General features: G+C 36.6%; 2 protein-coding genes across 3 annotated transcripts in view; both read left to right on the top strand.

The window, feature by feature from the left end:
- The window catches only part of LOC122075738 (transcription factor bHLH110), a 6,549-nt gene extending 5,511 nt beyond the window's left edge, over nucleotides 1–1,038 (top strand). For both annotated transcript variants that reach the window (XM_042640881.1, XM_042640880.1), the window contains exon 7: nucleotides 615–1,038. In XM_042640881.1, coding sequence (XP_042496815.1) covers nucleotides 615–752 — 138 coding nt within the window. In that variant the 3' untranslated portion in view covers nucleotides 753–1,038. The remainder of the gene's footprint in view (nucleotides 1–614) is intronic.
- Nucleotides 1,039–5,908: 4,870 nt separating this feature from the next.
- Nucleotides 5,909–13,581, top strand: LOC122075340 (bifunctional nuclease 2). Its single transcript, XM_042640335.1, has 11 exons — nucleotides 5,909–6,446; nucleotides 7,131–7,440; nucleotides 7,796–7,966; nucleotides 8,105–8,154; nucleotides 8,272–8,328; nucleotides 8,438–8,503; nucleotides 8,609–8,683; nucleotides 11,744–11,862; nucleotides 12,370–12,461; nucleotides 13,071–13,129; nucleotides 13,265–13,581. The coding sequence occupies exons 2-10, from the start codon at nucleotides 7,140–7,142 to the stop codon at nucleotides 13,124–13,126; spliced, it is 987 nt and encodes a 328-aa protein (XP_042496269.1). The 5' UTR covers nucleotides 5,909–6,446; nucleotides 7,131–7,139; the 3' UTR covers nucleotides 13,127–13,129; nucleotides 13,265–13,581.
- The last annotated feature ends 1,258 nt before the right edge of the window (nucleotides 13,582–14,839 follow it).

The following is a 14,839-nucleotide window of genomic DNA, read 5'->3' as shown; positions in this document are numbered from 1 at the left end:
AAAAAAAAAAAAAAATATGCATACTACTAAGCCATTAATAAAATCCTGTAGAGCCCATCGATGTACTGCTATATTCTCAAATTTTTTTTGCAAGAACAATAACTAAACCAATGAGGAAGGTTCTTTAGGAGAGTCACCTAGTAAGTCTTTTTTGGATCGAATGGGCTGAGATTTTGGGCAAGCATATCCTAAGGTCACCTGCTCATATGTCAAGTTTTATTCCGAATAGAATAGGCCAATGATTAAAAAAAAAAATTAAATTCTAGTTGGAAAATGAGACATTTGAATAATATGATTGGATAAAATGAATGGCTAAAATACATGAAAAATGCCAATACATTGAAGGATATATGGTCGAATTTTAATTTGAAATTTGACTCGTGGCCAACCTAAATCATGCGAAATATGCAATGGTAGGATTGCTAGTCACCCTTCTATGTGGTACAATTAGGTGGACTATCGAAGAGATTCTGAGATTCTCTCCTGACGTTTCTCTTGGAAAACTTTACCAAATATGGAAAAAAATCGAGAACAATACTCATTTACATGATTAGGGTTCTAATGTTTTTACTAATTGAGTGCATGAGTCATGTGTACTAATAAATTAACCACAGGGATCGAGCGAGGAGGACAGAAATGAAGAACAACAAAGAGATCTTAGAAGTCGGGGGCTTTGCCTGGTGCCGCTCTCATGCACATCCTATGTGACCAATGACATTGGAGGTGTTTGGCCACCTCCTAACTTCAACTAGTGAGGCACTAAGCTTGATCAAATCCATGGCCTTCCCTCTTTGGCTGGTTTTGAACCTTCATAATTATCTTTGGCTCGTACTCTAAGCACCAACGTCCCAAGTATCATTTAGTGGAGCAAATTTGGTCATCTTGTAAAAATTTTCCAGGATAGACCAAATTTGATCCATTAATTATCCTAATTTGTAAGATTTATGTTCATTATTAATTATAATTAGGACTTCATTACAAAACAAACAATGTTGTGCTAATTCTGTTGAGAATATCAGCTTTCCATTTTCTTCCATAGACCCATGATGCTTAATTAATTGCCAGCTCAACTGTTGTACCATTTGTAATTTTGCTTTCCGTGTTGAGAATTCAAGATGGAGCACAATAGTGGATAGAATGGAAGCAATGGGAAGATAAAATTAGAAGTTTTAAGAAACGTAGAATACACATTTTAAATCTCAAATTTTGGACTCGTGGTGGAATAGTGAATGGTGAATATTGAATAATGGGTTTTTAAAATAGGGGTAGAAAAAGGAAAACTGTACCATCCAACCAACTTCATTTATCAATAAGAAAAATAAAAAGGCTAAAGGAAAAGGGAAGAAAGAACATTGCAAGCCTGTGTATCATACGCTAACGCTTCCTCTGTGTCTATCTCCCTTCTTCCTTTTATGAAATGACATATTTACTCCTTATTCTGAGAGGAGAGATTTGACATAAGGAGGCTCTAGAATATACATAATAACTACAAAAATCAAATAAGAGCTACATATACTCTTTTTTTTTGGGGGGGAGGGGGGTGGGTGTTGGGGGGGTTACTCATGAATTTTATTTCGTTTTGTTTCATCCAAAAATCTTTTAGGTGGTCAAAATAAAGTAACTTCCTCATCAAATTTCAGTTAAAATTTTAGGGTTTTCAGCCGTTTTAACCTATTTCAGCCTTTTCGACTTAAACACATAGAAATCACCCTTTTTGAATCTTTTTTAAGCTCTGGGTTATCAATATTGGGAAAGGGTTGTTTGATCCTAAGGCATACTGCATGCCCTCTCACAGTGGATTATTGTATTAATTAATTTTTTTAAAAAAGAAAAAATAATTTAAGAAATCATTATGAGAGGGTGTAGAGTACCTGCTTGCTCAGAGAACCCTCTCCCTTCAATATTTTATCGAAGAAAGTTTTATGTCCCATAGCGTAGCCTACACTAACATCTCCTTGTATCTTTCTCTCTCCTCTTCTCTATAAAATGACCTCCCTACCCCACTTGTGCAGGTGCACTATGGTCCCAGAGAGAAAATGTAGACCCATCTTTATGGGAAAAAGAACCTTGCCAGTATAGTGCAAGAAACGCCAGACTATGCAGGGTGCAAAAAGATTGTGTTGTCCCCCCACTCGACTTGCTGAATATGCCCTCGTGTGCCCTTCCATTGGTCTGCTGGACTGATGTTTCTAGTGCTAGACCGACAAAGTTCTCTCACCCAATAAATATATATATATATATATCAGCCGTATAGGTGTCTTCATCAATGCTTACCTCATCGCCAAACTCAAAATCTTATTTTATGACATGCAACCTTCAGCTTTCCATGGACAGGAAGAGTTGTGTGGTGATGGATATGCTATTTGGAGCCCAAACAAACTGAGATAGCATGAATCCTCAATCCCTTAGCAAGATTATGGACCACTTTAAAAACTTCAGCATCTGCCTCGTTATGCTCAAGATGCGGAAAAAATAAAATTTTTTAAGAGAGAAGTGGGGGATGCCATTGTTTGATTGCATAAGAGGGAGAAAAGCAATGTACAAAGAGAACTGCTTTTGTAAAAGCTGGTTATACCTGGCATCTCTTTTTCCAAGACGATGTAAGGAATAAGAACTAAAGTTCTTGGATAACAAAATTATCAAATTAATTTTTTTTATATATAAAAATACAAAATAATCATATCAATTAGGTTGTCATGCGTTTTCTCTTGATTTTCTGTATGCATCCACACAATCAATGAAGGAAATTATCATCATTTTCTTTTCTTTTCCAAGAAAAAAATTAAACCCCACCTTAATGAACCAAACAAGAATGTATGAGTCTGATTCGCATATAATTTCCCAAAAATCTAAGGAACAGACTAGCCAAAGACAATTGAGAACTGGGAAGAGGTAAGGATTCTCCAACCACATTTGTCGAACTGACCTCTGAAAAGTCACAAACTACAATTCCCCTACCACAGTTGTGTTCTTAATGGGAAGGAAATAGATTCCCGTGTTGATAGTGTGGGATCTTTTCTCATGCACTCTTATATACTAATCATGTGAGACTTACACTGACATTCTTTCTATTCCCTAATTTGTGTGGACACCCTTAATGATGAAATTGTATAACACACCATGTATGATTGGTGTGGTGTGAGATACAAAATGTGAGCTTTTCATAATGATATTGAGTTATTGGTTTCTGTTAATTTGACCATAGGGTTGCACCCACCCATTTGGACCAAGACTGAAACTAGACTGATAAACTTATTAGTCCTAGGGCCTAAGACAATCAATCAGTGATAATTTCCTTGATATGTTGGATCATTATTAACCCTAGACCAAAACCAATAATAATGGAAGGGGCTAGGTTTTTAACCTTATTTATAGGCATCACTCTCCATTTCCCTCATTAATTTTTAATGTAGGATTAAAAATATTAACATTTTATCCCAAGAGACGAAAAAAAATTAAGGAAAGGAGAGTTTATGAACAAGAGGGAGAGATGATGGAAGGTGTCAAACTTGATAAAAATGGTCTAACCGATTGAGCATATAGATTTTGTTCCTATTCAATCATGATCGATTGATTTGGGTCAATCTTTATCAGTTTAAGTGACACAAGATGGAACCAAAAAAAAAAAATTATAAAGATTTTTTGGCTTTGACACCCATATTCATATCCCACTGTGCGACGGCCTTAGGCCTGATAAGAGGTGGCAATGGTTTAGGCCTCAATAACAAGACAGCCCATAAGCATCCAAACCCGCCCTCCCAAAAAAAAAAAACCACACCTAAAAATGGAAAAATCCATAGCCCATATATACACAACACAAATTCCAAAGCCTCACCCAGCCCAGCTGTATTACACTTCTCCCTCGCTACCCCAAAGTTCAAACACCCATCACTGCAGTCCCCACCCCCAACCAAAGGGAGATCCTTATATGTTAGGATCCGGCTCCTCTCTTAATGTTTATTGCTTAGATTGATCCATAGTTATTTAGACGATCAACACATGATTAGGTGATGATCCAATAATTTTAGAAAGATGCAAAAAACTAGGCGTTAATAAAAGTTCGGAGAACAAGGCATCAAGAACTGTTGGATTATCACCTCGTGCTCACCCAAGTAGCTATGGGCAAGACTTGGGTGATAGACGCTAAGGAGAATAGCCAAATCCTAAATGTCATGGTAGTAATGGAAGTGCTTTGTGGATCGGGCTCATCTGTAACGCACTACACTATATTGTGTAACATAGATCCAAGGACTAGGAGTCGTCAGACATGTAGAATCTTACTAGCACCATGTAAATGAACTACGCTACACCATGTGTCGTGCGACAGAGAATCCCCATGCTAATGAACACAACGATTAGGTGGTTCTTAAATTTTATAATGTTTAAAAATTCAGCCTCATTCTATTGATTCCACGAGTAAATGATCTACTCCAATTACAGTATTTGTTTTAGGATGAAATCAAACAAATGAGATGAATGTGAGGTACTTTCAAGAGGACACATTGTTATTCATTAAAGTCAATCGTGCAAAAAGACTCCTCCCTTAAAGCATACTCGATCATGAAATTAATCTTCCATTCAAGGAGTTACTAATTTTTCTCGTATCTTTGTCTCTTCGTCATAGGAATGAAAGAGAAAGGGTGTATTTGTAGCATCTGAGACATGTTTTTAAGTATCGTATTGTTAGAGAACGATATCGATACAAATCAGTTGGTATCAGTTAAAAAGTAAATTGTTTTTCAAATGTAAACCTAATTCCGGCCCTGATACTACCCAATCCATAACGTAGTGGCATTTCTATTGGTATTGCCGAGACTGATACAAACACTAATACCGATACCTATAGGCTATAGCCTTGCTCTCAGGTTGTGATTAGACATACCTGCTTAAGTAGGGGGACGTGGACTCCATAGATTAAAAAAAGTTGGACTAGCCCTTTGTGGGCTTGAAAAACTGACTAGCCCACTATGGTCATGTGACCACGACAAAGGCATGGGGCCTGCTGTAGTGAAGGCCTGAAGGCTGAACCTGCTAAATGTGCGTGGGACCCACCCATGATTGAAGGTATTGTTATCTTTTTCATGACCATGTGGGTACAAAGGCAAATTTTATTGAGTGAAAATAAAATAAAAAATATAAAATTTCATATTATAAAAAAAAAAATAGGAAAACAATATGACAAATTTGAAAAGTGAAGAAAATCTAACCATTCTAGAATATTTTTTCATCCAGCAAGTTCTCTCCGTCGTGTTTCTCATGTGTTCTTAATTTTACCTGTTCTATTTTCAATTGAACACTTCAATTGAATTTTTTTATAATATATTTTTTTATTTTAATAAAAAAATTACTTTCATTTTAGGGGTGTGAACTGAATCGAAGTCTCAAACCTTTTTTAACATTTCAATACAAGTAGAGGTGTCAAAAATCAGACGGACCTGATTGAATTAATTAGGATTAATTCACCGAACTCCATATTGGTTTAATATTGATTTTGCTTTCAGAAATCGGTCTTCTCGGCCGGACCGATCATCATTTGGACTGATCTTTAACGGTTTCAATTTGATTTTTATAGACCAGACATTTTATGGGTCTGACTTTTATCTAACAGAATATATGTATAAAAAAACCAGATCGAACCGACCGTTTGATAACCTTCCCCTCCCTCACGAGGTTCAACAATTAAACCGGATAACGGATATTTTCTTGTGAAGCTGACGTTTGAGTATGTTGAAAATTTTGAATAGACTCCTTAAGAGACGTCACTTGTCAGGCATGGATGAGATGTGAGTTTACCAAAACCACATCCTTCCAGAAGAAGAAAGAGATAAACTAATCATTTCTCAGTGTTTATACAAAATCGCCCAATATGCCATTACGCTGGAAACGAAGGAAATACATGTAATTTCAATGGCCTCTATGGAGCATGTGGAAGAGTTTCTACTTCTAAAGAAACAATAATTACGTGTAATTAATATCTTCTCTGAGAGTCTGATTCTCTCAATTTTCCTTTATCCTCATCCACTTCACTCAGAGTCGAGATTCTCGGGCTCTCTCTCCCCTTCTCTCCTAGACTCCTACCCCCATATGTTCTTAATCAATTAATAGTTCAACTCCATCTTATTTTAATCGCTTTAGGGCTAAACTAGCCTATTTCTTCTACACTAAGCTTTCGTCTCCTGCGATTCCCCTGTTTTCTCTGCAACTAATTTCTGCTCAATTCGGAGAGATCTGGCGTGTTGTAGGATTTATTTGACCCTAGAAGGCTCTGATTTTGATCTCGAGATATCCAATTCGGCTTGCCGGAATTTTTTCTCTTTCCAGAAATTCCGCGGGAAATATCTTGAGCCATTCAATAAATTCGTTCGTTCTTCCTGCGATCCTTGACGAATAGCGGTGGACTTGAAATTTCCAGAGATTCATAGCTTGTGGAGGTCTTGACATTTAAGGTATATTGTTCTTCTTTGATGATTGCTCGCGTAACTGTTTTGGATGAGTCAAAAAGTAATGATCTCCGCTATTTATATGGTTTAGGTGCGAATACATTAGAGCATCATTGAATTGTTAAAGGTTCTGCTGACATAGCTTTGGTTCCATGCTTTATTTGTCACAATTTTGATGTTATATGTACTATAAACACTACGATGTCCCCGTTTGTAGTTTCGTGAAGATTTTTCTGCTCTCTTCATTGTTGTGCTACAGTTGTAATGTGGTAATTCTATCGCTGTTGACTAGACATTGTTGCACTATCCACGACTACTTCCTAGTGTGTTTTTTAGTTGAATTTATGCGTGAATTTTTCTCATCCATCGGAAGGGAACCCTGTTATGTTAAGCGTCCTTTCCGACTGATTACAATGTTAGGGGCATCTTGATAAGACCATCGTTTCCACTTGAAAGTGTGATGCATCAATTGACCTGTTGATTTCATTAAGTAGATTTGTTTTCAATCCTCTTAATCTTCTTGCCCTCACATTTCTCCCTCCGCCACACTTTGACACCGTTGAAGTTGAGAGGTGTGTATTGATCCCCTGTCAGTGTGTCTATGTTGTTTATTGTGTGAATTCTAGAATCTCTTTTCCGCATTCTATATTTCTATATCATCTTAATCTTTATCCTGGTATAAATATGAAGGGTGGCCGGATGGGAACTCTACAAGGCCCAGTTGTTTGCCCTACGGTTCGTTCAAAGCAAATTGGAGTTTGTACTCTGCCAGTGAATGGGCCTTTCATGCAGGCTAGGGCTTTAAGAAGTGGATTCTGGGGTTTTAAAGGAAGATACAAGGATGGAGTTAAGGTGAGAACATTTTTTCAACAAAGCCATGTTGAGAAGTGCTGGACAGTACAGTGTAGTTTCAGTTCTTCCTCGAATGGAAATGGTAGCATGGCAGAGAATTCCAATGAGAAAGATGAAGAATATGTAAACTCCAGTGTGGTTGAAGCCGGTACGTTTGCCTAAGAATTGGCCTATTTTTCTGTTTTTCTGTTTTCCTAATAATTGGCCTATTTTTCTGTTTTCACTTTTCATCCTTTAAGACATTCGTTTTCCTATTTTCTTTTTCTTGTTTTATATATGCGTCAGTGGGTCTTGACTTATATTACATGTCAGACAACTTACCCAGGAAGTACTGTTTTTCAGCCATAAGTTTCCTTGTTCTAGTTCAAATAGAAGCTTGCGCAAACTGTTGATCTTACTGTTATCCACAATTTTTTACATATGCCTATTGATTTTTGCTAATTGTTTCCGGATGCTCAATGTACCATAAACTAATTACGTTGACTCTGTTTACTTTCATGTAGTTGAGGTAAAAAGTGGCCCAGAGGGTTTCATGATAAAAATGCGAGATGGTAAGCATTTAAGGTGTGTTCATAACAATCCTCAAGGTGGTCATCTTCCAGATTGTGCTCCACATCCTGCTATTGTACTGAAGATGGAAGATGGAAGTGATCTTCTTCTTCCTATTATTGTCTGTACGTATATGTCTTTGGATGTAGTCTGCATTTGATTATCAGATTATTTTCTACTTTCTGCTGACATTGGTTTCTTAGAAATTTTTTTTTTCTTTGGGTTAATTTTTTTGATGATTGATTGGTTACACTTGATTGTAGTGGAGATGCCGAGCGTTCTGCTTATGGCTGCAGTTCGCAATGTCCAAATTGTATGTCTACTTCTTCTTTTGATAGTCTTGTGATTACCTCTGCTCATAATAAGTTGAAACTTGCTACTATCTTGATATATTTTTATTAAAAATCAATTGTTTGTAATTGTACCACAGGCTAGGCCCACTTTATATCAAGTAGTGAACGAAATGATTGAGAAGATGGGATATGCAGTATGTTTGTTCTGTTTTCTCAGTTCACTTTCATCAGTACAGTGTGATTACCAGCATAAGGTCTTCCGTCATTTTTTATAATGATTGTGATATTGTTGTTCACCTGCAGGTAAAACTTGTTCGAGTAACCAAGAGGGTTCATGAGGCATATTTTGCTCAGTTGTACCTTACAAAGGCATTTACTTAACCTTTCTGTGTTGTTTCGCTAGCTTACAGAGTATATTAAGAGAACTTGACATGGACTGAATGCTGGTTGACAGTATTTCGAATGATTTTGCAGGTTGGTGAGGAAACAGAATGTGTCACCTTTGACCTCCGACCTTCAGATGCCATTAATATTGCAGTAAGATGCCAGGTAATTCATTTGGTATATCCATATGCATCAATGGTCTTTTATTTTATTTTATTATTTCATGTACATGATGTGTGTCTGTTGAAGTCCGGGTAGGCTGGCATCCATTTATTAGCATATAATAAAAAATTGGATAACTTTCATTGTTGTGTAGAATGAGTAGCTGCAAAGACACTGTAAGAAAGAATAATTTAAAGGGTCAAAACGGTCAGGTCATCTAGAGCCCAAGGTCAATGTAAGAAAAATGTAAAGACAGGAGAAAGTACATAAAAATAAGCTAGATTAATATGCTAAATAAAAGTTCGAAGGCCTAGCACAGATTGAATGATAGAGATTGTGAAATCAGGATTTGGTACATTTTTAGTAGCTTCTGCAGTCAAGAGAACTATTCTTTCCTGATTCTTATCAAAGAACCCAATTAGTTGATGGAATAGTGATGTGAATGCAATTCATTGGCGAAGAATGATTTGAATTTGGACCCAAAGTTTGTAGAAGGAAGTATTGTGGCCTTAATTGTAACGCATGTTTGGGGCCCATGGCAAAATCTTACTGGCACATATAAGGACCACACATGCATTTTCTGTCTAGTTTGCTAGTCTTCAATAGAAGTTTGCAGATAGGATGCTGTTTAGTAGTTTAGTAGTTTAGTGGCAGTTCCATAGTTGTCAAGGCGTCGCCTAGGCGTCCAGGCGGTTTGCCTGGGGCCTAGGCGACAGCCGCCTTGTTGCACTGCATATCGGCTTGTGTTTCGGCACTTATTTATGCCAAATATTTTATTTCATTTACTTAAGATATTATTCATAAATAAGCAAATACCCCCTATTTGAATCCAATAAAAATAGTTTAAAAATCAAATTTCAAAAGGATAAAAAGTCAACCCCCCAGTCCAAGAACAAAAACTGGAATTTGGTTATAGGGACGATTTTCAACTTTTAAATGCTAGGGTTTTTCTCAATTATGAAAATTTTATAAATTATATCATGTTAAAACATTGCTAAAAACAAAAAGTCCGGTAAAATAATATTTTGTTTTGATATTCATTAAATTATTTTCATTCAGACTATTTTAACAGTATTCGCGCACTTAAAAATAAGTTTGACTGAAGCATAACTTTGTCATTGCAACTCAGATTTAAGTAATCTTAGACTTGTTAGAAAGCTGGTTTTATGTTATAACTAATACAAAAAGTCTCATGTAAAAATAAAATCATTTGACCAATCAAACTTATTATAGAATAAGAGCATTTCTCTAAATGTTGATTTTTTATAACTTAATATGACTTAATGTTAATTTTTTATGATTTGATGTGGCTAAATGTTGATTTTTAATGACTTTATGTGGCTTAATCTTGATTTTTTATGATACAAGGTATATATAACTTACTAAATAATGTTAGAAAATAGGAAAAATAAAAAATAACACTTGTTCGCCTTGGTTCGCCTTGGCGCCGTGACAACTATGAGCAGTTCTATAACTTTGCTGAAGCAGCCTGGGGTTTTGGGGGGCTAGACACTGGTCTTGTTTGTTTTTATATATTTGGTTTATATTGTGTGCATTTTTTTAGTCTTTTAGTGAGTGGTCTTAGGAATAATTAATTTCAAGTCAGCTTCTGTTAATTGTTTCTATTATTTGAGTATCAGGGATTACCAATTTTATTATATGTTTTTTTCTTTCATGTCAAACTATGAATCAGATTCTACCCAAAAAAAAGCTATGAATCAGATAAATCCCAGCACCATTTTGTATGTTAGTTCGTGCTTTTCTCCTTTGTATGGATTATCTTAACCTAATCTCTTTTTAGGTATTCCTCTTCTGCTACTGCTACTGCTACTGCTGCTGCTGCTACTAATTCTTCCTGTTTTACAGATTCTTGTGCGTTGCCTTTAAACCTCTTATATTCTTCATGAGAACTAAGATCTACCCATTAAAATTCATAAATTTTCCTAGCCAATTTAATTCTAGCCTCAACACAACCTCAACTGAAGCTGGTGGCTGTGTTGGAGTGACAAACCCACTGCTGCCATGCCTTTCCCAAGCTGCTTCTGATAATTTTTCTTGATTTATCACCCTTGCATGTACCTTACATTTTCACGCTTTTGGCATGTTATTTAAATTGTGATGTCACTTTTATGTCTTCTCCAATTGCTTTGGAACTTTACATACACTAAGTTCTTATCTTACTGTTACCTTTTAAGAGCACAGTTTTTTTCAGACTTAATTTTTATGAGAGTCCTAGTTGGAAAAACAAGAATTTGAATGAAATATAGGAGCAGGCTGTGGTCTGATGAAGATGAACAGCACATTCAAGAAAGTAAAGAACTGAAGAATGAATCCAAGAACCAAGGAAAAAGTGAATTTGATCGTAATTAAGAGAGGAAGGAACATTACATAGACAACACAACCCAGATCAGGATCGTAGACTCCCTTCAAAATAAAATAAAATTACAGTGCTGCATCACAGGCATTCAATGGAATAAAGAATATCCTAACTGGACCTAGCATGGACCCAAATTAGAAGGCTGTCTGTTGGCCTTCAAAACCTTGAACATCATTGCTTCAAAGATGTGGCATATCATCTTCAGGCATTTGCAAATTGCAATGATCCATTGTAGGCTTGTTGTTCCCTTCCTCTGCCACCTTCAGTTGATATCCAGTCTATGTAATTTAGCAAGCTTGCAAATCAATTTACCCAATATACTTAATGGATATTTTGACATTTTTCAATGTACATGCATCGATGCCATACATGTACAATTATTAAAGTGGAGCATAGAAGTAGATACTATATGGGTGCCTTTGGAGTTCCTTTTTCATTTTTTATTTCTACTGGTTTATGTCTAACATTCAGTGTTTTGGTTTTCAAAAAAAATGAGCATTGTCATCCTCTTTTCCTGAAATCCGTTTTCATGTCTCTGTCAAGTCTTATGCACTAACCTCGTCCGATTCCTCCACCCTTCTACTGGTTCCCTTCCCTTTTTTTTGTATCTTTGGTAGTTGCTACTCAAATTCAAATGCATTTAATTGTTTTTACTGCCAGGGGCTGATTTTTCAGATCTAATGCAGGTGCCCATACAAGTTAACAAGTATTTGGCATCCAGTGATGGTATGAGGATAGTTGAACCTGCAAAGATGGCAGTACAGCCCCCTCTTTCAGATGGCTTCTTGTTCACAGAACTGGATAGGTAATTGAGGATGATATAAGAACAAAAACTTGCATTTTGTGTGGAATTGCCATATAAATCTGTAATCTCTGGGGGAGGCCCCTGTTTGCTCTGTCTAAATCAATCCTTGTCTACACAGACACATGTGTGCACATAAAAGGAAAGAGTAGGTCATTTTCTTACAATATAAGATGCCTAAACCTGGGATATACACTATTTGTTCCAAGATCTAAAAGATCCATCAAGTTATCCTTCAGAAAAACCTATAAAAAAACAAATTGGAACTTTGAAGGGTCATGAATGCCAAGAAATTGGACCATGACATTAGTGATTCGTTACTGTAAAAGTTCAGGCAATCACTAGGCTTTTTTTTTTTTTGGTTGGGGGGTGGGGTTGGGGAAGCTAGTAGCTTCCTCAATTAGCCTGCTCTTTTATCTTTTTGTGCTTTATGTGTCTACTCGGGTGTTTGCAAATCATGCGTATATTTTGGTTGGAGAAAATGAGGTCTGATCTGAGTAACGTTTGCAGGCCTGATGGGCAGCCTTGTGTTGAAACGAAAGAGTTTGATCTGGTCCGCAACATGCTAATTGCTGCTGTCGAAGAACGTTACAGAGATGCAGGTATGCTTTATTGTCATTTACTGGCCACATATTTCCATTACATTGGCTGATAATCTTCATCTCTTAAGTTGTGTTCAGGAGTGTGGTTTTATTTGATGCAGAAAGTGAACTACAAGAAATATAAAACTACACTCCTGAACACCCAATTGGTGCGCATGCACATTTTCACCAGCACTCAGCATATAGGCCTGGTCTTTGAGGTCTCAAAATCATATGATTGATGGTCCTAACCTATAAAGTAATTGATCCATGTAGAGTTCTTTACTTTCTCCTTTTTTTTTTTTGTCTTGTTTAATATGCAAATGAATAATCAGCTAAATCATTCCAACTAGCCTACCTTGCAGCACTAGATTGCTCAGGTAGTTGGGAGTTTCAATCTTTTGATCTCATTGGTTCAGTTGGGACCTTGTTAAGTCCCATGGAAAAACAAGCTACAGTCTGATAGTTGGAGTTTTTCATCTTCAGACCGCAGTGATAAATTGGGGTCTTAAAAGTCTCCAAACCCTAAACCCTCCCCTTCCCTCTATTCTTTGTCAGGGTGGGGGGTGGGGGGTGGGGGGTGGGGGTGAAGTATACTGGTTTTTCTGATGTTTTAGTTGTGTACTACAGCTCAGTGGAGGGACAAGCTTTCTCAACTCCGGTCCAGAAAGAGGAACTGGGCATGACAGGTAGAGAATTTGCAGCTCCTCCCCACCCCCCATGAATATCTCTAGTCTCTGCCTTTTAGCTGCACAATCACCATTTCAGTTTTTTGTCAGAATCATTTGCACTAAGACCACTGCCACTTTCTTTTATTGACCCAGGGGGGCCATGCAAATATGTACATAAAAGCAATTGTTCAAAGCAGAGAAGATCAGCCAATTGGCAAGGATGTATCTTTGTATCTTCCGGCCTCCTTGTGTATGGGTGCTTGTGAATATATGTATAGGTACACAGCTAATATAATGTTGGAACATGGACATCTTTTATTTTCTGCCCCTTTCCCCAATCTCTTTCTGGAAACTTAGTCTCCCTCTCTCAACAAGTAGAAAGATTGTTAATTTTATATGGAAGGATGGGTGTCTTACTTATGGTGCTGACGTCTTTGGTATTTATTATATCAATTATTTTCATATTTCAATCGTCAGTTATGCTATTTACTTTTGAATGGTAATGTTAGTGTTGAATCGTTTATGCCGCATGAACCATTAGTAGACTTGTAAGGTGGTCCAATATTGAAGGGGAAGCAGTTCGTGGTTAGCTGTTTAGCGCAGTTGGTTGGCGCATAGTGGAGTGAGTTGCACGTGGGAGGTTCTTTTATTTTGGTGTTTTGGTGGTATAGAACCACATAATTGTCGAAATAATATATTTTTTCCATGTGTTCCATTTAACCATTTTGGGGAACTAATTAGCAATATTAGCAAAACGAAATGATCGAGAAGATCAAAATTTTGATGAAATAGTTTTTTTTTTTTTTTGGTAAAAATTTTAATGAAATAATCGAAATTGTGTCTTTTTCATATTGTCATTGAGGTTGACATTGAGAGTGCGTAGTAGGATATTTGTGGAAGCATAATGACATGTGTCACATCACGAACAATATTGAAGAGTATAACTACAACACAAAGGAAGAAAGCTAATCAGGGTTCAGCTCACAATCAGATTTTCTTTTGCCAATTTCTTTAGAGGCACCGATCGCTTCTTCGACTGGCTCCTCTTTGTGAACCAAAATATGACCCAAATTTGGGTTGCCGTTTTGTAACCTCTCCCATTCGATTGATGGCATAGGACGAGGGGGTGGGGATTATTTATACAACGTGTTCCACATTTTGTAGAGGATTCCATCACCTCTATGAATTTCTTGAGAGGAACCATTACATGGGTAGAAACAGAACAGAAACTTGGGTGTCTGGATTCAATAGTTGCAAATGTTGGATAGAGATGTAAATGAATTGAATAAGAATCGAATATAGAACCATTGGCATTCGCATTTGCGTCTGATTAATGAACAGATTCAGAACGGCAGAAGACAAAAAGTAGACCAGGGTTGATGTTGAAGGAATGAAGTCACTATCCACTAGGATTGATGTTGAAGAGTTTTATTTGAAATTATATAGACGTTTTCATGATTCTTTTTCTTTCATTCAGTTTCTTCTTTAATTATATGTAATATGTTGTGAACTTATAAGGGTATTTTAGTATTAAAAAAATGTATTTAATTATATTTTATAATTGAATCGGAGAATATAACTTTGGAACAAACTGGAATAATTTTTGGATTTTGATTTTTCAAATATGGATTCACCTATACAAATACAAACACGAATCGAATATAGAGACCATTGAGGCACTGCTTTGAGTGTGTATCAGAGATTTCAAAATCATCCCAAGTCTCCCCA

This window comes from Macadamia integrifolia, chromosome 4 (genome assembly GCF_013358625.1).
Source record: "Macadamia integrifolia cultivar HAES 741 chromosome 4, SCU_Mint_v3, whole genome shotgun sequence".
In the NCBI taxonomy this organism is placed as follows: Eukaryota; Viridiplantae; Streptophyta; class Magnoliopsida; order Proteales; family Proteaceae; genus Macadamia; species Macadamia integrifolia.
The sequence above is the reverse complement of the archived record's forward strand: the minus strand, read 5'-3'. Positions and strand labels throughout refer to the sequence as shown.